Here is a 24417-nt window from a genome sequence, read left to right as displayed (position 1 = left end):
CATATTTACAAAGATTTAATTAATCTATATTTACAATCATTTTTATTAACCCTTATTTATAATCAAGCAAATAAAAATAATGACGACTGTACATTAAAAAAAACCAGTTCTCTAATCATTCGCTAATGAAGTGACTCAAAGAGGCTTTTTGAATTAAACGTCTCTTAAACAACTGCAATTAGCAGTTGTGTACGGCTTGAAATAAGAATAGCTGTAATAAGTTTCAAATGCAACTCTCATGCAACTGAGTTGTGCGTTGCATTCGGTACGCGTGACCAATTTCATTATTTGAAACTGCTATGATGTGAGGGCACCGTAACATGTATTTGTGTTAATTGGAGACATGTTCAATGCACCATTCCAATTTTTGAACCTTTTGCTTATATGCCATCTTGTTTTTTACAAGAACTAGAATTATAGCGGTAATAAGTTTCAAACACAACTCTCATGCAACTGAGCTGTGCGTTGCATTCGGTACTTGTGACCTCTTTCATTAGTTGCAACCGCTATGATGTGAGGGCACCTTTACATGTATTCACGTTATTGGAGACATATCCAATGCACCTTTCCAAATTTTTAACCTGTTGTGCCATCTTGTTTTTTTACAAGACCAGGACAGAAATGGGTTACATAAAAGCAATAAGAGTACCCAATTCACACACAGCAATCGTCTTTAAACCTCTTCATATGAATAATCAGAGAACTGTGTCTATATAAGATGGAAAATGAAAGACATTAAAAATTTAAATATTTACCATTAAATAAATTATTTCAGAATAAAAACATCCATTGGTTTTGTTTTAAATAATGAACAATTAATTACAATTAAGCAGATATGACTATGTGGGGTCATAAATAAATCTATTCCTGATGATGGGTTTGTATCCAAAACACAGATGGTTATCCTTATATACTCATTGTACAAACTGTTAAAATCAATTAGTACAGTATAGCTATACCACATTCTTAAAAATTTTAATAAAATCAACGAAGGAAAGACCATGATGGTTTTGAATCATTTGGTTAAAACCTGCAAAACATGCATTTAGTTGATAAAAACTCAAGTTAAGTCTATGATATTCATGAAACACTTTGAGATATGTAAAGGTTATATTTTTGCAAGTATTCTGTTTAATCCTATCAAATTATTAAAATGTGAAAATGGGGTGATATGAATGGCTTGATAAGTTTTAGATTTTAACATGTGACTTTATTTAAAAACAAATGAAAGAAAGAAACTTCTCTAGCCATAAGAGAAGAAAACTACAGTTCTTAAAGATCCTTTCTACCACCTAGTCCTTGTCCAAAACTCATCGACACCCATTTTTTCAATATTATTCATACCCATTTACAGCTGGGTCAATTTGAATAATGAGAAAAGAGGACTTTTGCATGCACACTGAAACTATAAACCAAGTAGAACATTTTCCCTAATTTACTTGTTTAATCAAATTGCGAATTGTTTTTTTTAAATGACAAGCTATCCTCTAAAGCATGCATTATATGTGCGTAAAAATAAACCATGGTGCGAATAATTCCGAATTGCAAAAACTAAATCGTGTAAATGAGCGAACAAGTGAAAAATGAAAAAAAAATTCTCCCAATTGTCCACTGAATGAGAATGACCGGTCAGAGTGAACAAAGACAATAAAAACAAATGATTAACAATTTTTTACATTATTTTAACATGATTATTCATGATGATTTAACAATAAAAAACAAAGTTTTGATATCATTCAACACAACCCCAGCTAAAGATAAAACGAGATTCATCATTTCTATAATAATATATAGGACCTAATAATGTTATCTTTAATCTTCACTGTTTTTTTGTAGTGCTTCCTCCTTTAATCTGTTAGCTACAGCAGCGACTAGGGCAGCACCCTTACCACTACCATCGTGAGATAACATCAATTTGAACTGAAATGAAAAGTCAACAAATTCAATAACTAAAGTCATCATAATTCTTTTCAACCATGGCAAACAAGTTTGGCAAAGAAATTGAAATGCCAGACAAATCCACATTCTTAGAACACTATCCAGAACAGTGAATCAAACACACCCAAACTGGCCTTCTGCTTCAAGGTAATTCAAGGGAAATAACTCACCCTAAGACCAGGTTTGATCAATTTCTGGATTTTTTCCACCATGAGATCATGAAAATGAGGATGAAATCTATATAATGAACCATCTACAGCTACACTAACATCTTTTCTTTCCATCTTATTTAACAATGTAGCAATACCTGAAAGACATCAGCATGAATTCTTTGATAGAACAGATTTTTTGTGTCCAATTCTATCTGAATTAATCAATGAATTAAAAGGCCTTGCTCTTTCGATGGATTAGACTCAGTTTGAGCTACAACATAGGAATGATACTGAAAAGGGTCAACATCCTTTAGTCTCTCTGATAAAAAATAATAAAGATTCACAAATCATACCTGCTGAGGCAAGATAGGCAGCACGTTTAGAAACCAGAGAGCAAACGTGTAATGCTATACGACAATCTTGATCTGTGTAATCAGTCAAATTCAATTCATCAAATACTTGTTTTGTACTCTTAAAATCACTTTCATCAACATCACTGAAAAATACAAAATGATGAGTGAGTTTACCTATTTTGGAGAGTTTTTAAATTTCCTATACATGTTGTCCTGATGATGATTTTAAATCTGGAACATGTGTCAGCAGACAGAGATGAGCTCCAGTCAACTACCTCTTGAAGCTCAGAATATGTTTGCATATATTTGGCATATATGGCACATGTTCCACTTCAGCATTATCAACTGAGCTTGTTCATCAGTATGATTTTGTCAGATCCTATTTTTCTTGTGAAATTGGGTGGTTGGATCTGATGCCTTCAACAGTTCATATTATATTCATTAGGTAAATAGAAGACCTACCTTTCAATTTCTGACACATATTTGGTGTAAAATCTGCCTCTAGTAGATAATTCTTCAGATCCTTTACCATTAAATAATAAACCATTTTTACGTAGTTTCTCTAATACTAATCTGACAATTTCTCCCATATACATACCAGATATCATCTTCTCATATCTACAATAACAAATTAATTAATAAAATTCCCCATTACAAAATTAGAAATGAAATGAATGAAGTTTTACGTCCTATTATTCTGCACCTAATTGACCATGCAGTGTGCAATGAGGGAAATTTTCGCAGAGCAGTGAGCAAGGTGTATAATTCACTAAGCCACAGTGTCTCCCTTATAAAATCAGAAACTTAATGGAAACCTACACACCCTTGACTATAATATGTGATAACATCAGTGCACTTTATGATAAATGCTTTGCCAAACCATATTTCAAATGCATTTAGAATATTTGGAAGATGTCTTTCACCTATCAGCAATAAATGAAAATGACTTACATTTGTTTTCCAGCATTAATGGAATGCTTGTCTACATGTTTATCATATTCTGTTATTAAGAAATCTAAATCACCATTATCACCTAATGCTCCCCATTCTGTATTGATTATCACCTGAAAATTGCAAAAGATAATCATCAGAGTTGGATTATTTGGATGTGATAGATTGATGTATATTTTTTACAATGCAGATCTGCCTGTTCTTTTTCTTTTGGCACAATCACCAGCCATGAACTGACAAAAACAATATTCTTTAAATCATGTTAAGTTTCAGGGTTCAATTTAGATTGAAAATTGATGAGCAATTTATCGGACCAAATTTAGTTTGGACTAATCAAGTTAAATTTTGATTTGCATTTCTTAAAAATTTGGTAGCAATTTAAAATGTTGAGGTAGTAAACCTTCATATATACAATTTTATTTGAATGCCAAATCATGGTGATGAATTTTAAGATTGGCTAATCATAGGAAACGGGGTCTTTTTGAATTGCAAACTGCAATGCAATACCGCCTAAATTGAACCCTGACCAATCTAACTTTAACTTAACAGTTTCAAAAGCTGACACAATTTATTCGCCAAAAATACAAGTCAATAAGCAATGGATACAGCAAAAAAGGGAAAAAATCTGCCTTCTTCAGTGTTCTCAGAGACATTCATAATTCTTACAAATTTTGAGATTTATTGAACATAAAACTGATCAATTCCAATACCTGCTTTGGTTCCTCATAATCTGCATCCCATAATTCAACATTCTCCAATCTTTCAATATAGCAAGCGTTAGTACCAGTTCCTGAAATATCAAAGTAAATAACTGAACATTGGCTGTAGTATAATTGATATGATATATTTCTACACCTAGTTTCAATATATGAATCACTAAATATTTAATACAATTTGGACAATCTATCTTTAAAAGCTTTATTTCTAAAAACTTTCTTAAAATCTTCACTTAAATTTGATATACTGTGCTTAATAACCCACACATTTTTATGCTGATAAATCAATTGATATTTTACATATACATGTACAATAAATAATATATATGATATGAATGACTGATTATAAAATCGATGTATATATTATAAAGAATAACTGAAGTATATAGAATTATTTCCTCTATATTTAAACAGTATGATATACTATAACAACATAGTAGTGGGAGGTATTGAATTATGCTAATTGATATTGAACATATAGAAATGCTATTGTAATAATGCTTTTCTAAGAGTATGTAGCGCATATTTACATATTTCATACAGAAACTATATTTTATGTATGTAGGAAGATAGCAACTGTGAGATTTGATTGTATTATGTGTTTCAATTTTTATGAAATTTGAAGAATATATGCAAGAATATACAGTGACTTAATAAAGCAATTACTTTGAAAAAAAAATCCTACATGTACTTATACTATTCATTGAAGTGTGCATTTTCAAAATCACTGATTTCAAAATGTCATTCACTTTTCGACATCAAATAATTTCAGATTACATTTTTTGAGTAAACATTGTTATTGAACAAGCCCTCCTGTGTGAATATCAGTATATGAAATATTTGGTCTACTGAATTCAAATCATGAGATCATTGAAACACGCTGAAATGACGTCAATCTAAGGGGGTAGTAGGTAATTGAGTCATGTCAAAATAATAAACAAAAGCTGACAAAGTATCTAAATAAAGCTGATATAAACCCTTTAAAATACAATAAATCAATATTAACAAATTAAATAATGGAGCACAATTTTATGGTATACTACTCCTTAGTTTACACACTACATTTTAACAATCTACATTGTCATCATCAGGTGATTGTTAGTTTGCTGAAACGTAGTGTGTAATAAAACTAAGGAGTAGTATACCATAAAATTGTGTTCATTTATTTAATGTGATCTCTACCCCTAAATGTCACTAAAGGATTAATATTAACAAAATCAAAAACTGAACAAGCCAGTTTTGTAATTGTAAAAGTTGGCCCTTGAAAAAATTCAGACCTTCTAGAATCTAGACTTTAAAAATGTGGATGGGGTTACTTAAAATCTTCTGTTTGCACCATACCATTCTTATTTACTAAATAACTTAGTTTGGTAAAAAATATATTCAGATAATGCCCAAGGTGCAAATCTCTCAAACAGAAAGATTCCTGAAAACTTGATATTATTGACTTTGTGAATGTTTTTATTACATTTTATTGTGAAGTAACACATATATTAATGTAATGGAAACATATGTTGTTGTTGTTTTTTTTTTTTAGAGAGTTACTGCATTATAAAACAATAACTTGTCCTTCTTCCAAGGACATTTTACCTATACTTTTCTATCTTATCTTTAAAACTCAATCACAAGCTCCTAAAAGGAGATGATTCATCAGAAATGCACTTTTTGTAGATAGTATTAATAAGACAGGGTGGCCATCTTTTTGACAAATCGTACCTTAGTCTCAGAAATGGGAATTTTTTAGCTAAAAGGTAATTAGTAATAAAATTGAAATGAGAGCCCTCAAGAGGTATGTTATGACAAAATTCTACGATTTCCGTTCATTTCTAGCACTTCTGCAGATTATTTACATATATTCAAGACTCGAATCAACTCCGGAAAATGGCGAAACTCAATTGTAACTGTTGGTTAAAAAAGCCTCTGTAGGCGAAATGATAATGCAGATTCATTATTGTTAGCAAATATTTAGTTTTAACCTAGACATAATTTTTTTATTTATTTTATTTGCTTGACCACATTAAAGTCTAAAGTCCAAAGTATCAGTTATATAGTTTATCTATAGACAGCTGTTAACAACAATGAATATTGATTCACTAGACAAAATATGATATATACAGAAATTTATCTCAACATAAAAATGTAGGGCAATAATTGATGGACTTTGAAACTTGACTTCCACATGGTCAAATAATCCTAAGATAAGTGAAGTGTGTCCAAAATTGATATTGATACAATAGAATATATTATCTATTCAACTTTCCACATTGACCCTTTTTCATGAATGTTCAACACTGAATGTTAACACCATGTTTTATACAAATCAGTTGGAATTGTGTAGTATACCATAAAAACACTTATTTTGAAAATACATGTGTACATCAAAATTGTTCCAAACTGCAAATTTCATTATGGGCCTCCATTGTGTTGAAAACTGTAGAGGAGATAGCATTTTCAACAATCGTGTCAAAGCCAGTAACTCTGTTTTAAGTTTTAAATTTGCACATGCGAACACCATATATACAGTTGTAAGCATATATGACCTATAAGCTAAGGTTCTGTTGGATGGTCTACTCACCTAAAATCAAACCAATACCACATTGTCTATCACTATGAGCACAGGACATCAGAGCACCCACAGTGTCATTTATCACAGCTAAGCATTCAACATGCATATCCTAAAAAAAAACAAAACAAATTTAATTAACCACTAGACCAGATAATAGAGCTTAATGCCAGCTACCTGGAAATCTATTCAAACTAAAAAATCTCATTAAAATAACAAATATAAAGTGTTATTCTTGCATAAGTTCTACTGTGGAGGAAAGTTGCAACAGCTCTTCTTCATTGGAGGGAAGTAAGGTCTGGCAACTTCCTCCTCCTCCTTCACAGAAGAGCTTTATTGCCTTAAATTAGGGTGCATTATAAGTTGTGAGCTGACAACTACTTCAAACAACAGTTGTAGAATAAGACATATTTTGAATTAAAGACTTAGTAGTGATTCTAGAAACTGAATTATGAACTCTTCTTGTATCATAAGATTTACTGTAAAAAATCTTACCCCTTTTCTTTTTATTGCATCATGTAATAATGTGACAATATCTTTGCCTTCAACACCCTCACATTTAAAACCTTTAGTCCAGGTTGTCAGGTGAGCTTCTGCTAAACCCAGTTGTTTACAAGGGAAAGAGAAAGTAAACCCTAATGGTAATTTTTTGTTTTCTAATTTATGTTCTTTCATGAATTTATATATACAATCTGCTATATGGTCAAATAACTGAAAGTAGAAAATGAGGAAAATTAATGAAAAGTTATACAAATACAGCATTTTCAAATGACAATGGTGGTTTTCTTTATCAATAAATAACTAATGATCCGAACCGCGAAACAAAACCAAAAATCTAAAACAACAATTTGGCGAAACATTGATAGAAGCTAATGAACTTTTCACATGAGGAAGTATATCAACCATGAGTGAGTATTTCATAATGAAATTCAGTTTTTACATTTTCATACAAAACATTACAGGTAGTCTTAATTACTTAAACATGAAAGATATGTTTATATAATAATAGACAATAAACAATCAACAAAACAAGACTGTTTCTTAAATTCACATTTCATACGGCCTATATGCATCTAATTAATTTTTCATGGGTTTGCTAAATGAAAAACATATCTGTACATCTCATGATTGCAACAAAAACATCTTTATAGCTCATTGGCAATAGAGTTGGCAAAAATGTTGGAATGGTTCCAAATATTACATATTTCTATCAGAACATGGTATAACAGAGTGCATAAAGAGTATTAGTACTACTTTATCTTGTAATAGAATGAGTTGTTTTAGTACTAGTTATTTTATTAAGTGTTTTCAGTCACATATAATCTTTTACAAAAATGCTTTCCCAAATAAAATTATCAAATAACCATTGTAGCTTTTTGTAGCTGTAACTTTTGGGGGGAAGGGTGCTGAAAACTTCACTGGTTGACTTGGAAGGAGTATGCCACTGTAACGGAACTTGGTATACATTAAATACAACATTTTCAGATACTAACAGCATTTTTTCTGTTCAGATTAACTGATTCCCTCCCCCCCCTCCTCCTTTTGTACTTGTCAAAGGCAAGGACCATTCAGGCTAATGGTTTGAGGTTACCAAGGTTACCAAGATGGCCATAGTTTTAAAAGATATCTCACCTGTACTCCTGTTCCTAACATAATATGTTGTGGTATTAAATATATCTTGCTTTCCATATCAACTTCCTGTCCATTTAAATTAATTAATAAAACTCGGAAATTAGTTCCTCCTAAATCTAACGCCAGAAAGTTGCCTTCCTCTGAAATGAAAGGACAGAACGCTTTTAATTTACATACATAAGTTCAAAACCACAACAATGCCTGTAATACAATGCTGCATTAAGGATGACAAAATCTTTTCATTGGGAGGTTTACATTTTGGTGTTGACCACATCAATGAATGGCAACAACCATGAAGAGGAATTTTGGAGCAGCAGTTCAAAGATTTTGACAATTAAGCAGAAATGGACATGAATATTTTGTCTTCTTAGTAAATGAAGGTCCACTTCTACTATCTTGAGATAGGTTCTCAGATCCTAGAAAGAATGCAAATGCTTGATTAAAATTTGATTTCTATAAAAGAAAAATACCCTACCTGTGCCATTTGGTACTGATCTGACATATGTAGGAAACATTTTCACCCTGGCATCAGCATTAGTATCCTTACCCAAACCCTTATTGAAATTGTCCAACATAACATCGCAGACTTTATCATAAACAGAATCTTCAAGAATAAATGGTTTTAAGATATTTTCTACCTGAAAAATACAAAGAAAAGTGTGTTTTAATTATAGCTGTTTTGTCATTGTTGGTTCAAAAAAAATTCTTTCAAAATCAGATGTTGGAGAATTGGGAAAAGTCAATTTCTGAGATTTTCAGTCATTCTTCTGCTCCAATGTTGTTTTTTTGAATAATTGTTTGTAATTGTAAACAATTTCCACTATGCAAACAATAAATTGGCTTTTGCAGGAAAAGAAATCTTTAACCAGAAAAATAATTTAGCCACATGTATCACAACATGACACAGTAAGTTGAGCTGTAGAGCTATGAAATGTTTGGTAAACTTTTTAGCATTTAGAAAGTCTTTCATTAAGGGGCCTTATTCTTGAAAACTTAAATAAAATAGAGTCCAGATCTTAAAAAAAAGTACTGTAATCTGATTGGATGATAAGAATTTAAAATTTAATTTTAATCCAATCAGATGACTAGATCACTAAAATCCTCTTAAGTTTTTGGAGAAGCAGCTCTCTAGTAATCATCACCAGGAAATCTTTTCATATTTTATTACTGACTTTTCAAATTAGCTGAATCATTTCATAATCTTACGAAGGTCATATTAAATATTATATAATGTCTCCATAAATTACAAGATAAAACCATATAAGTATAGGGCTTGACATTTTATGTGATTTTCAAATACTAAACCATTATCATACTTCTTTTATTTTAAAATTCTTCTTCATTTCTTTTCTGAACGTAATGCCCTCCCTCCATAAATGAACCTTTTTTTGCCTCCATATCCAAAGTTATATGGATACTCAGCTTAAAAGTATCTGGTCAAAAAGACTGAATAGAAAAAGCTCTCTTGGATTATATTGAAGTGGATTCAAATTCCTGAGGTTCAGTCTACCCATTTAAAGATCGCCACAACATAGAAGTCATCTTATGCACAAAAAATGTACATACCGTAAATTAAAATGTCATTGAATTTCATTGAGATAGAGGCCCCATCTACCAATTTCAAGATGGCCATGAAAAAATCTGCACATGCAATTTCATCATTTGATAGAGGCCCCTTCTACCCATTTCAATATGGCCATGGAAAAAGAGCTTGCCTAGTGTAAAAATGTGTACATAACTTATAATGTCACGTCAACCACAAAACAAAAAACTCCCGCCCTATTTGACTAACATGTTTAGGAAACAGAAATATGTAATGAAGTTCCTTAAAGATAGGTTTCCTTATTTTTTTAGTGTCAAATTAAGCAAACTATTTGAATAATTGGTGTTTCTAATGAATTATCACGTATTCTTAATCATATCATTATGTTCTTATCGCATATAATTAAGAGTTTGAACCAATCACAAATGTCCATATAAGTACAGTCTGGATAAACAAAAAAAGAGTTTTTGACTTTTCTTGATCGGTCACTCATTGGAATTCTGCTGGTAATTCTCCTCTAATTTAGCTAATTATGAACTAATTATGGATATCTGAGACAAACTGGTATTTTTCCAAGTCATTAGAACACCTCTACTTTCTATTCATATAAGTATAAGCATTTTCATTTTCATAAATGAAAATAAGGGAACCCATCTTTAATAGCATTTATCATATATATTTATGTTCTTAATGTACATACACAAATCATTGCAAGTGAACAAAGAAATCAGACACCAGATATTTGTTTTCCCTGTGAAATTTCAGAATTCCTCATTGCACAATTCAGTTCAACCAGTGCAACTAGTCTTTTGTCAATAGAAGTATGTTTTTACAAATTCAAACCTACCAGGAAGTAAGATAATACAGTCATTCAGTCATATCCTATGACCAAATTCTTAGCATCCTAGTGGCCATGTGATACTCTCCAAGAGTCACATACTTCTGGCCTTCTTGAGAAACAGGGTGTTCTTAAAAGTAAGGGAAACATGCGGTTTTGGACTTTCTGTTTACAGAAGGTGTAGCCGTTTATTTGAAATTTTTCAGACCTTTATAACTGAAAGAATTCGCTTGTGTTTATTTTGTGTTGAATTCATCGAGCACGTAATGAATAGCAATCTGATTTCAAATCTCCAAAAATCAAACACAACAACGAAAAACAAATTTTTATGACAATCTAAGTATTAAAGTGAACAGTCGTCATTTTCGGAGATTGATTTGGGTCTTTATTGTGCTTTAATAGTCTTAAGAAGTACTAAATCGCACGAAAACACATAATCCCTTCAAATATACCTCAAACTAGAAATTTCACTGTCTATTCTATGTGTTTTCTATGTGTGGCATAGTCTCACTAGAATTCGAGTTGAATTTTTAACTTCAAAAGTAAATAATTATAGATACACATGGAATTGAAGGCTCAAATTTCGACAATGAGCTGTGAACACTATTACTGATTATGTAAGGTATAAAAATTCCTGTTTCTGAGACTAAGGTATGATTGGTCACACGGATAGTAAAGGTTCTTTATAAGATAGAACAAGTGGGCAAACAAAGCTATAGTACGATCTTAACTAATGGAACACAACATTATGGTACACAGGTAATATTCAGGAGTAGTATACCATGAAATTGTGTTTTGTTATTTAATGCGATCTCTACTCTTAAATGTTAAAGACCTTCTTCACAAAAATAATAGACCTACTTTAAGAAAATATATTATTATACGAGGTTCAATGTTCCTTTTCTGCAGATGAAAATGAAAAACCTTGTATACTGTATTATTATACGAGTATTGGTTGAATAGCCCGGAGATCTCAAATTGTTATACAAGGTTAATATTTTCCAAGAATGAAAACCATGTATAGCGGTAAAAAAAATAATAAAAAAGATTTTAACAAAATACGAGTTCAAATAGTTTTTTGCGTTTTTCTCGGAAAGTAATTTCGCGTCAGATATCGTTATACAAGGTTTCAAGCGGTTCTTTTTAATATTTCTTTTTCCTACTACAAAATACTCTTCAGTAAGAAAATATTAGAAATCCTTTAAACAGGATAGACTTGAAGACCTTTCCATAATTACAGCAATTTCACCAAATGCCAAACTTAACGCTATTCAAAATGTAACTGACAGGCAATTCATATCTTTATCACTAGTCTGTTGAACAACTGCAATTTACCTGGTTACATACAGTTACAATGAATAGATATTCAGCTAAACTAAGGCCACAGAGCCCCTCCCTACTGACCTATTTATGATTTAACCAGCAGTTTTATGAATGAAAAAGAATCTTGTGAAATATCAATGTAAAGTGTTATCAATGGGAGTGTGACTAGAAGTGAACGTAGTTATAAAAACGTGACATCAGTCAACTAATCCTGGTGTCACGTAGACAACTTGACATACGTTTCAATATTCTAACAACAGGAAAAGAAAGTACCCTCTCGTTTGAAATGAGAATCTTTACCAAAGTGACCAGCTTTTAATAAGAAATTTTCTCCAATATTCTTTAACAAATGTATAAAATAATTTGTATATTTCATATAAATAAATTAAAATACATGTTGGTTGCCCAGCAAGGTACAATATGCCTATTTCAGCACTTAAGAAAACTAAGGATTCTTTTCATTGTCGAAAAACAACGACTCGTTTTTTTACCCCAATGTCAACATTCCTTTAGTTTGATATAAAATCAATCTATAAACTTACTGTTCAGTTTCATCCAAATTGATTTGAAATCTGTAGCCTTTTTTTGGTATAAAACAAAATAAAAACCCTATCTTTTATTGTGCTAGCAAATTTTGTGTGTTTTCATTAAATCAAGGATGATAACACCACGAATATTCATATCACGAGACATTACACAAGACAATATTATGGAATAATCACACGTCTTTAATAAATGTAAACACTATTTACATGTGTCGTCATCTGGTGAGAGAATAAAACCCACAAATATGTTGCGGAACATTGTCACGTTTAAACTCGTCTGAGATATCAAGCATTTACTGAGCATACCAAGTTTCATTCAAATCAGATGTAAACAGACGGACATACTTAGGTTGATATCAATTACCAATCAACTAATTAACTAACTAACTCATAACCAGTACCAAAAAAAAAAAAAAAAAAATTTACAAATCAGAAATGGAAAAAGCATATTTTGTCATTTTCTTCAAAATTTAAATGACACTTTTGTTTAAATTTGTATTTTGCAATGTTATTTTTCCACACCTGTGGTCTGAGAAGGAAAAATATCAGAAAAACAAACCTGTTTTATCATTCTTCTGTCTCCTAAATACATTTTTTCATATTTCTTTCCTTTCAATTTTGTGATATTAATGGAGTCACTCATAGAAGATGTACAAAGTCCCATTGTGATCTGATGCAGCAAACAACAATGAAGTGTTTTAATAGAAATCCAACATTAATTGAGGAGAGTTTCTAAAAGGTGTCTGCTACAGTCGGTCTGATGATGCAATGTAAACAGGATGAATTTCAAAATAAAACCTGATTGGCTCATATGTTACATGCCAGCCAATCAGATTGTCAGAATTCTATGACTCCCACATGCCACTGTCCTCATGTTTTCATTTTTTAGCTTCCAGAAATACTGAAGTTCAAATTCTCCATACTTGAATAATTCAAAACAATTATTAAAATGGTTTAAAAAATCTAATTCAAGTCTGCATTTGAAATGATAAAATGAAAGTAGGTCTGAATACGAAGCTAAGATACTGTATATTGCTGGTAATTTATTGATTTATCTACAACAGATAGCAGTAACATCTGGTTGAATATAGATCTACCACATACCTACATTCATATACCAACACCAATAAAATATATATAAATATTCATAATCAATTTCGCAGACGTCAGTATTTCCTCACCCCAAAATAAATACAGATGTAGACAGAATATTCTAACATCATCATTTGACCTAATCAATAAATCCAATTACTATTATGTTGTTTCCCAGGCCATGGTGTCTAAAAAAACTGACCATAATTTTGATTTTTGAGTTGCTTAAACTTGATTGCTTAAAAGATCTTCTCAATGCTCAATCCTTCATAATTGTTCAAAGCACAAAAACACTTTAAAGTTAAGTTTTAGTTAAAGACAAAATCCTATCAATATCGGTAACGTCTTCAAAAATATTTCAGAAATCCTTAAGCGTAGACTAGAAAAATAATATATATTCTCACTGTTAAAATATTGCTCAATACATCTATTGTAGAACGATATAGAAATACCACTGTTAAAATAGTACTCAATACATCAATTGTAGAGTGATATAGAAATACCACTGTTAAAATAGTGCTCAATACATCAATTGTAGAACGATATAGAAATACCACTGTTAAAATAGTGCTCAATACATCAATTGTGGAGCAATATAGAAATACCACTGTTAAAATAGTGTTCAATACATCAATTGTAGAGTGATATAGAAATACCACTGTTAAAATAGTGCTCAATACATCAATTGTAGAACGATATAGAAATACCACTGTTAAAATAGTACTCAATACATCAATTGTAGAGTGATATAGAAATACCACTGTTAAAATAGTGTTCAATAAATCAATTGTAGAGTGATATAGAAATACCACAGTTAAAATATTGTTCAATATATCAATTGTAGAGCGATATAGAAATACCACTGTTAAAATAGTGTTCAATACATCAATTGTAGAGCGATATAGAAATACCACTGTTAAAATAGTGCTCAATATATCAATTATAGAAGGATATAGAAATACTACTGTTAAAATAGTGTTCAATACATCAATTGTAGAGCGATATAGAAATACCACTGTTAAAATAGTGCTCAATACATCAATTGTAGAGCGATATAGAAATACCACTGTTAAAATAGTGCTCAATATATCAATTATAGAACGATATAGAAATACCATTGTTAAAATGGTGCTCAAGACATCAATTGTAAAGCGATATAGAGTCCAACTTCAATAGGGACGCAGGCTGAAAATAGGTCAGTTATCTGAAGATTTCATAGCATTAAACTCTGAGTAACAACAGCATGTTTTTAGGTTCTGTTTTAATATTTCTAAGCAAAGACTACAATTATTTTGCAAAAACTTTCTCACCTTGCCCAATATTTTGATATCATTAAACTTATCCATATGAATTACAAATCATGAATATTTCTGAATAGTCCATGCTAATAAATTTTTTTTAAGCAAGATCATAGCTAAAATAATTTGCAACTAAAAACGCAAGGTTAAGTAAATGTGAATAATGTTAGCACAAGTGATGTTAACAGTGATATTAATATTAATGACAAAAAACAATTTCTTTCATTTCAAAATAGAAATCTATCAAATGCAGTGTCACATGTATAATTTTCATTCCAAATATTCAAAATATAACATTTTACAACATTAAAGGGATTGTAAAGAGGTTTTCAAAATTTTGTATGTCCATAAGGGACACTGATAGCATCAATTTGTACCATTGAAATTTTCAGTCAGACTTCTGAGGTTTCTGCAATTCCACAATAAATAAGTGTTTGATGATGTCACTAATCCTAAAATATGAAGGTCCTTTGTGACTTGTGAAGTGATCAAACAGTAAGTTTCTGATATAAAGTTGGAATGGTGCAAATTGATGCTATCAGTTTCTGCAATACACATCCAAGATTTAGAATACCTCTTCACAATCCCTTTAAGAGTTCAATATTCTTGTGCAGGAGATTAATGAAATGGACAGCTTATTGCATGCCTGTATAGAAAACAGAGTCAACTAGCAAAAGCATTTTCAAAGCATCAAAAAAAAGTTTTCCTGCAAAACTCCAAGAGAACATAATGCACTTATTTGCCTAGCAGACGACAGTTCCTTTCCCATAGTTCTAAGTCGTAATGTAGGTCATTGTTCTAGAGTAACCTTATAAATTATTGGTGTACTCACTGAACTGTAAACCATTCAACATGAAATAAAAAGGAATCTCTAAGCCCTACATGGCAAGTGAAATAATCAAGCATTCATAAGGGGTTTTTTAGCCTTGTACAGAGGTTTTCAAACCTTTGTATAGGTGGTTTTTCTATCCTTTATACTAGTGCTGGTACGATTTATGTATCGCGATATAACTGTCAAGATACGAGGTCGTGTATCGATACATGACAATACTTTTCATTCTATAAAAAAAAGTCCGAATTTTTTTTATGTTGGTAAATGGATAACAAATTTTCTATCTGACTTCAATGAAATTGTCAGAAATTTTTTTATTAGACAGTGGACATTAACCACTCCTATCAATTACATAATTATTACCATATATCATAGCTTTAAAGTTATAAATCAATAAATATTGAAACTTTGAAGATAAAATGTTAATTTTTATCCCATTACCCAATACTGCGATATGTATCGTATCGTGACCCTTGTATCTTGATACATATCATATTGTGACATAATTGGAGATACTCAGCACTTTTTTTTTACAGAGGTTGTTTTCCTGTCTTTGTATGTGTCACTGAGGCACTCTGATTTTCTATTTGTACCATTCCAATTTTCCGTCAAATGGTATTTACTATAATTACATCATAATATGATCAAGTTTATCTAGAAATACAGAAATCAAGATGGAATAGTGTAAAAAATGTACTTTACACACAAAATGGCTAGAAAAACCTATTTTGACTTTATTTATTTCATCCAGTTTGAAACATTGCTTTTCTATTACGTCTGAATAAGAAACAAGTCCTGGCCTCAAAACAACCTTCAATGAAGAACATGTCATTCCAACCTTCTCTAAGTCAAGGTCATTCTGAAATTCTGAAATTGATTTTCCTGACTTTACCAGACTATTTTCTTCCATTCAATAATAACATTTATTTCCCCAAGAACATAACATATCTATTTATAGTACAATAATAAAGCATACTATTTATAATAGAGGCTGTAAAACGGGATTACCTGCTATCTCACATGGACATGTATTTTCAAATTAACTGACTACCAATTTCATTTTTTTTTCTCAGAGTTTAATTTAGACTTATAATTTATCACACTAAATTTTGATTTGGCTAATCAAGTTAAATTTTGATTAAAAGTTAGAAATTTATCACACTAAATTTTAGTTTTGGCTAATCAAGTTAAATTTTGATTTAAAATTTAGTAATTTATCACACTAAATGTTAATTTTGGATAATCAAGTTAAATTTTGATTTAAAATTTAGTAATTTATAACACTAAATTTTAGTTTTGAATAATCAAGTTAAATTTTAAAGTGCATTTCCAAAAAATTTGGTAGCAATTCAAAATGATCAAGTTAAGCCTTTCAATAGAATATGCCAATGATGTTAATTCCTTAAGGTAATACAGAGTTGTAACTAAATATAAACACTAAGAAATTACTTTATTTTCATGCACTGATGTTTATCCAATTGCATTTATATGATTTGTCATAATTGATAAATTATAGAAGCTATCAGTGTAGTCATTAACCTAAAGTCTGTAATAGGTAACACTAGTTTATTCCACTCTTTACCATTAGTCATGAAATATGTTACATTAGGAGATTAATCATCATAAATATTCAACTATTCATCACCTGATCTTTCATTTGATAATATCATAATGAAAATATAATTGAGGCTAATTATACTCCATATGAGTCCTCTAAAATGTAAGTTGATGAACAAGGGTGAATAAGGGTGTGCTTACTCTCTTTACCCCAGTCAAAACAATATGTGATATAAATAACAATATAGAATAAAACACTATTGTGTTATGTAATACACACAATGTAGAAATTTGATAAAATACAAAATTTGATATACAAAACATGATATACATGAAATACACAATGTGACATACACAATATGATATACACGATTTGATATATATACACAATGTGATATACACAATGTGACATACACAATGTGATACACACAATGTGACATACACAATGTGATACACACAATGTGACATACACAATGTGATATACACCATGTGACATACACAATATGATATACACAATGTGATATATACACAATGTGATACACACCATGTGATATACAAAGTGTAAAATACTGACAACTCTAAGAAATAAAAAATCTGATTCTTAAACCTGGCAGTACAGTAACAATTACCAATATGAATTATACAACTTTCATTCTTATACTTCTTTTAAACATTATGGGGCGATACTGTATAATATTATATAAAGTTCCATCAAAATCCCACAAGTATTGTGCCTGTTAACGTTTATGAAGACATTTTCACAAACAAGGGCAATAACTCATGAATACTAATTGTGCCTTCTATAGTGTTTACAAGCAAAAAATTGAACGCGATTTCAAGAATAAGGGCAATTACTCATACTTAATATTTTTTCGACTATTTTGATTTTCAATAGGGTTCATCCTTGGATGATAACAAACACTCACACCAATTTTCGTCAAAATCCATCAAGAATTGTCTCCAAAACTGTTTACAAGCAATTGTGGATGGATGGATGGACGGACGGAATGATATGGGTGGGCCAATGAATGCCCCCCATTTCATGTAGGCGTATATTAAAATAGCAGGTCGTCAATATTGACTTGGGAACCTCTGGTAAAAAATTCCTTACCATTTCCTGAAATAACTAGATACTAAGAATCCCAAATATATTCTTCAAGAATTGAGTATATTGTCCAGTTAACAGTCCAATAATGTCCAGTAGTTTAGAACTGTTTGGATGTATACTGAAAGTTGACAAGAAAGTTTCATCAGAAATCCTTTTCACATGATTTCAGAGTGAGTACCAAACAGAACTTAGAAAAAGTCTTAGAAAATGATGAAATATAAATAAAAAGTGTTTAAAAGTTTGGGTCAGTGAATTGGGTTATTGACTTGAAAAATTGATGTATTTGTGATGCAAAAAAAGCGCAGAGAGACTGATCGAAATTATCATGAAACCATCCAAATTATGCAAATTTTAATTTTAATATAAAATCATGACTAATATATTATATTCAAAGTTCTGAATCAGTAAAAATGAGTTTGTGCAATCATAGCCCTAACTAATAAAAAGAGTTTGTTGACATTAAATGTGACACAGGATTTGCATATGAAAACTAGTATGCAATACCACTTTATATAATATTAAAGATGGGTTCCCTTTTTTTTCATTTATGTAAATGAAAATGCCAATACTTATTTGAATAGAAAGTAGAGGTGTTCTAATGACTTGGAAAAATACCAGTTTGTCTCACCTGACCATAATTAGCTAAATTAGAAGAGAATTACCAGGAGAATTCCAATGAGTGACTGATCAAGAAAGGTCAAGAAGTCTTTTTTTGTTTATCCAGACAATACATACATGAATATTTATGATTGGTTAAAATTCTTAATTGTATGCAATAAGGACATAATATGATTAGGAATACATGATAATTCATTAGAAATACCAATTAATCAAATAGCTTGCTTAATTTGACACTAAAAAATAAGGAAAACCATCTTTAAATGAAAGAATTTACACCTACTTTTCTACACCTATGTTGGATAATGAACAAAGACAACCCCATGTAGTATGCAATGAGTGAAATTTTGATAAGACGGCAGCATAAGACTCTGTTTAGAGATCTTAAGCATGCTTATTAAGCATTAAGCTTGTTTATTGTCCAATTCGAACGACTAAACCCCTCCAACCTGTATCACTGACAGGGGGAAGCAGGGTTGAAAAATCCATACTATAGGACAAGCGTCTGCTTTGAAATTCTATAATTAGCTTGCTACTTGGTCACTTGTTAATCAGCATGAAAAGCTCATACAACTATAATCCAAAATCAAGACAGTCTTGCAATGTCTTCTCTTGCTATATTTGATAACATTGAAGTTCAAACGAATCACTTATAATTATGTTTGTGACGTAAATGAGTAAAAAATACTCGTAAAAGGTCACACATTTACTGACTTAAGAATGGATAAGCCTGGCAAAGTTCCATTAGTATGGATTTTACTTGGCAAGTTTCCAGAGGAATTTGACCAATGATAAGACAGTTGTGTGACCACATACCCGCCTTCAACAGACATAATGTCAATGTGTTCCAGACTTTACTAAGCCAAGTCAAAATAAACAGAAATAAACTCATCTTCACTCTCTCAAATTTTTAAAAGTATTCAACTGTGAACTCTTACTTCCTTTCACTACAAAATTCTCAAACATCATTAGGCTATCAAAACATTTTTACCATTTAAAGTTGAAACTTCAAGACTTTTCTTGATTTTGGTGAGAGGAGCATTGATGACTCTTCCTTGAGTCCTTCCAAGACTGGTGCCAGAAGATTACTATCATTACATACTATTATATTTCCTCTGTACTAATTTTTATCTTAAACAGAGTAAACAGTGAGGAAGGTCAATGCTAACAATGGGACTGGTCTCAATACATCTTACCTGACTATGAAATGTCTAAGATTTTGCTTTGAGTACAGAAGAGCTTCCCTTATGCAAATATACTCAGAACAAAAAATAGTTACATTGCAATATCTTGCATCCAATTTGATTAACTTCCAAACATTTTTTATCTTTAGACACATTCAGGATATTATGCTTTGGTCAAAATCATGAACTCAACTGAATTTCAAAGTGACACTGCGCCCAAGTTTCTTTTTTGCAGTTCCAAATTTTATGGCTGTTATTAATTTCGCAAGACATTTGGTTTTATACATGAATTTTTAGGAGATTTTCAACATTTATCCATGACAAAAATATTCCAAATTCCAAGTTTTAAAAAGAACTTGCCAATCATTCATAGCAAAATTTTCAGAAATTTGAGGGGTCAAAAAGTGCTTTCGAAATTCTGCCATTAAGAAGTTTTGACAGACTCATAAAACTTATATGTATGACATAAACGCCTAAAGTCATATTTATACTTTATTTATGTTGGAAAACGCCTTTGTCAATTATGATGTCAATACATGTAGCATGAATATATAACATCATCAAAATATAAATTTCAAACTTATCACGAGAAAATATCACTCTGCTTATAAGAGTTTTACTCTACATTATGATATTTTGGCGAGATTAGTTGCAATAATAAATACCAATTGGAAGTTTGTTAAAAATGCTTTATGTAATTTGCTATTAAAATCAATGAAGTTGAACGTAGAGTAACCTTAACCAAGTGACATGGTTATAATGACAGTTAACCGTCAACATACAATAATAGTTCCTTTGTTGTTTTTATCTTTTTTTTATATCTCGGCATGCAAAGGTTATTATTTGAATATTTTTATATTGGAAATGTCAAATTTAAACGCTTATATATAAAAGTTTAATGGTACCTGGAATAATAAAATATAGAATGTATGAATGGCAAGGTGTATTCTGTCACTGATATATATTAATTGTATTCATGATACTCCTATAGGAACTATTGCTGGTATGATATATCGGTGAATTGATGTATCGCAATACATGTATCGTATTGCATGGTCGTGTATCAATACTTGACGATACCCCTTTCATTAAGTTTGGAATCGCACCTTTTTTTTGACTGATTTGACTGAAAATGTTGGTGACTATTTACAACCCCTTTCAATTACTTTACCAAATATCAGTTATAACGTTTTGTGGCATTATTGGATATACTCAACTCTAAAATGCACGCAGGTTTCTTTTTGGAAAAAACAAATTTAAAACAGTCAATAGAGAGAGAGTGGGAGATAGAAATTTTATAGAAATCTGGAATAATGACCTGGTTATCTCTTCAAATAGTAATTACTGTAATTTGTGGTCAAGCTAGGAAATGTGGATGAACTATGAACTTATGTAGCACAATCATGTCCATTTTGGTGGCTACTATTCGTTTTTAATTGAAATCTTCCTAAATTTATGATTTATAGGATAGTAATTCGGTCATCAAAACATTGGTAGATAGGTCATCAAGATGATAAAATTCTAACACACCTTGAAAATATGTCCTGTTCATTAGGTGTGAATAGCCCAGTTGTCAAAATAGAATAGAAAACCTATTAAAAGACAGTCAATCCATGGGAGGCAGATCAATGTTTCATTGAACAGAGATTTGACTTGAATTTTAAAAAATTTGGCAAATAACACAAGATCAAGAAATCATATTCAGACGCCCAAATGGCAGTATCGTACCAATCATAAAATTATTTGAACATCAAACTTATCTAGTTTAAAGCTTCCTGTTCTCAAGTTATTTAAAGATGGATTTCCTTGACTATCTGACAACTAGTTTTAAATCATTTGAAATTGGCTGATTCAGTACAGTGTGCTAACTGTCAACACCTGATACTTTGAGGCTTTGAGCATTGACAACTGTTGACATTGACAGCACTGACAGCGTTTGAAAGTTAAAATGATGACTCATCTTTCCTTGAGCCATACATAGAAATAAATAAAAGTGAAATTCATAGTTTGAGGTCTTTTTGAAGGAATTATGAATGACTACATTTCTAGTACTTCTGAAGTCTATTTACATATATTGCAAACACAAATCAATGCCCGAAAATGATTCACTAGGGAGTTATTACACTTATTTATACACTGATTGCTTCTCTTTAAATTTTTTAGGCTTATTCAGCAATAATATAGCAATTTAATATCAATTCACATTTCTTCATTTCCCCTTCTCCCTCTTTTTCAAACCAAATCAGGACAATGACCAAAAATCCAAAATAAGTTATTCTTTTGACCATTCTATTAAATAAGATAATAGTCATGCCTCAAGCAGTGTGATTAAATCAACCATAATAAATTGTTTATCACTTGACCAACTATTTATATTAAAGATTTGCCTGTATCTGTTTAATCCTTGATTGAGATAATAATCTTTAAAAATAATCTTGAAATCAAACACTATGTATGTAAGATGACACCATAATCCAGCTTAAAATCTATTAAAATTCATTTAAGTCTGTGATCATGTTTGATATTTGTTTTAATATTTTTCAGTTCAGTTAATTTGTTAAACCAGTGTAATTAATATGTATGAAAAATTTTCAAACAGGTTTTGAAAGCTATATTTGATACCAGCCATTGAATACAACAAATGGACTTATATGATATCTTTTTATATGTGTTTACATTAAATTTTTCAATAGCTAAGCAATTTGCACTGAAATAAACTGCAGTATGTAAGCAGTTTTTTCACTTTCTATTGACACTCTTCAATTTCATCAAATGAAGGTATGTTTGGTATATATACATTCAGTATTGCATCATTTCAATACAGCAGACAACCTCTACAGTTCAACTGAGCAACATTACATTCAACATGTCTGTATAGTGTATTTACTAGGAAATAGAGTAACTCAACTGACAATATACACACAAAACTACATTATCATGTATCAAGACATAGTTAGTGTGTAGGAGTGTAGTCCATAACCTAAAAAAACCTTCAGTATAGTATCTGTGTCTCCTATGCCGGTCTCAATAAAAATGTAGTACATGACCTTAATAGGTTATTCACATTGACATGATGTAAGCCATTTTTAAAAAATGAAGTGTAAAATGTAGTATTACAAATCAAATCAATCAATCAATCAAAAATGAAATAAAAAATTATCAAAACTGACCAATCGTTGGCGCTCTTTTGGATCAGTAACTATCTTCTTTACTGATGACCTTCTTGACCCTTTTCCACTACTGCTCCGGAATTTGCCGTGTGAAGTCATTACAACACTGAAAGTTTTTCAAAATTTGTCTCAAAAGCTCTTCTTAAATCCTTTAGCTATCACCACACAATCAAACTAATGACTTGATATTGACAAACAATGTATAGAGAGAAGTTATTTGTCTTATATAGGATTCACAGACACCGTGGTATAATAGACTAAGGTTATATTAATGTGACTGTCTACATGTATTTATATCCGTGGTCTAAAGCTTGCATTTGATTGGTTGAAATGTTTGAGTCAGCCCACATCTACTCCATTCAATAAATCAGAGATAGTACTATCACAGTTAACTTCTACATTACAATAGATACTAAGATAACTAATTCAGTTGGTTACACATCACTTGAGAAATGAAGGGCTAACATAATACATACTAGGCAGACAAGGTAATATACACCAACCAGTTAGTAGCAGGGACTGGGGTTTGAGCGAATAGCTCCCACATACTCAAAATATGTCAAATTCTGGTTTCCAACTAATATGTCTAATGTTGAGCACATCTGGAAGTTATTTCACAAACAATTTTGATAACCAAATAGTATAAGCTTATTCCATTCATTTTTGTTTTTTAAGAAATTTCAATTGAACTAACCAGTTCAGAACAAAGCTACATCACAGACAACCATAGTACTGCCTGCAGTAAAAAAATAATAACAGGTACTGGAATTGCACCATAAAGATCTATTACTACCATCAAATTAGTTCAAAAGTTTCAGTAAAAAAATCTTATGTAACCTATAATTCTATCAATACTTGGTGTTCATCTAAATGTACCAGTATGTGTCCAAATAGCTTGTGACACCAGCCATTGATCTCACAATATGTAGGGATATATATGACACTGATTTTATGTTTTTTGTACAAAGTATTTTCTAAATAAGTATTTGTATGTCACTGAATCA

General features: G+C 30.8%; 1 protein-coding gene across 1 annotated transcript; it reads right to left on the bottom strand.

The window, feature by feature from the left end:
* LOTGIDRAFT_164838 (hypothetical protein) lies at positions 1-23665 on the bottom strand. Its single transcript, XM_009061339.1, has 11 exons — positions 23414-23665; positions 8781-8943; positions 8306-8445; positions 7169-7384; positions 6686-6785; positions 4105-4184; positions 3395-3507; positions 2906-3061; positions 2444-2586; positions 2109-2245; positions 1-1920 (listed from the first exon to the last, which is right to left on the bottom strand). The coding sequence occupies exons 1-11, from the start codon at positions 23510-23512 to the stop codon at positions 1813-1815; spliced, it is 1455 nt and encodes a 484-aa protein (XP_009059587.1). The 5' UTR covers positions 23513-23665; the 3' UTR covers positions 1-1812.
* Positions 23666-24417: the final 752 nt, after the last annotated feature.

The sequence above is a fragment of the Lottia gigantea genome (genome assembly GCF_000327385.1).
Source record: "Lottia gigantea unplaced genomic scaffold LOTGIsca_47, whole genome shotgun sequence".
NCBI classification, from domain to species: domain Eukaryota; kingdom Metazoa; phylum Mollusca; class Gastropoda; family Lottiidae; genus Lottia; species Lottia gigantea.
The sequence above is the reverse complement of the archived record's forward strand: the minus strand, read 5'-3'. Positions and strand labels throughout refer to the sequence as shown.

Coding starts and splice junctions, on each gene's coding strand:
- LOTGIDRAFT_164838 (XM_009061339.1), bottom strand. CDS start 23,512: ATGACTTCACACGGCAAATTCCGGAGCAGTAGTGGAAAAGGGTCAAGA. Junction 7,385..8,305: donor TGTTAGGAACAGGAGTACAG/GTGAGATATCTT, acceptor TTCTACTTTCAG/TTATTTGACCATATAGCAGA. Junction 2,246..2,443: donor TGCCTATCTTGCCTCAGCAG/GTATGATTTGTG, acceptor GATGTCTTTCAG/GTATTGCTACATTGTTAAAT.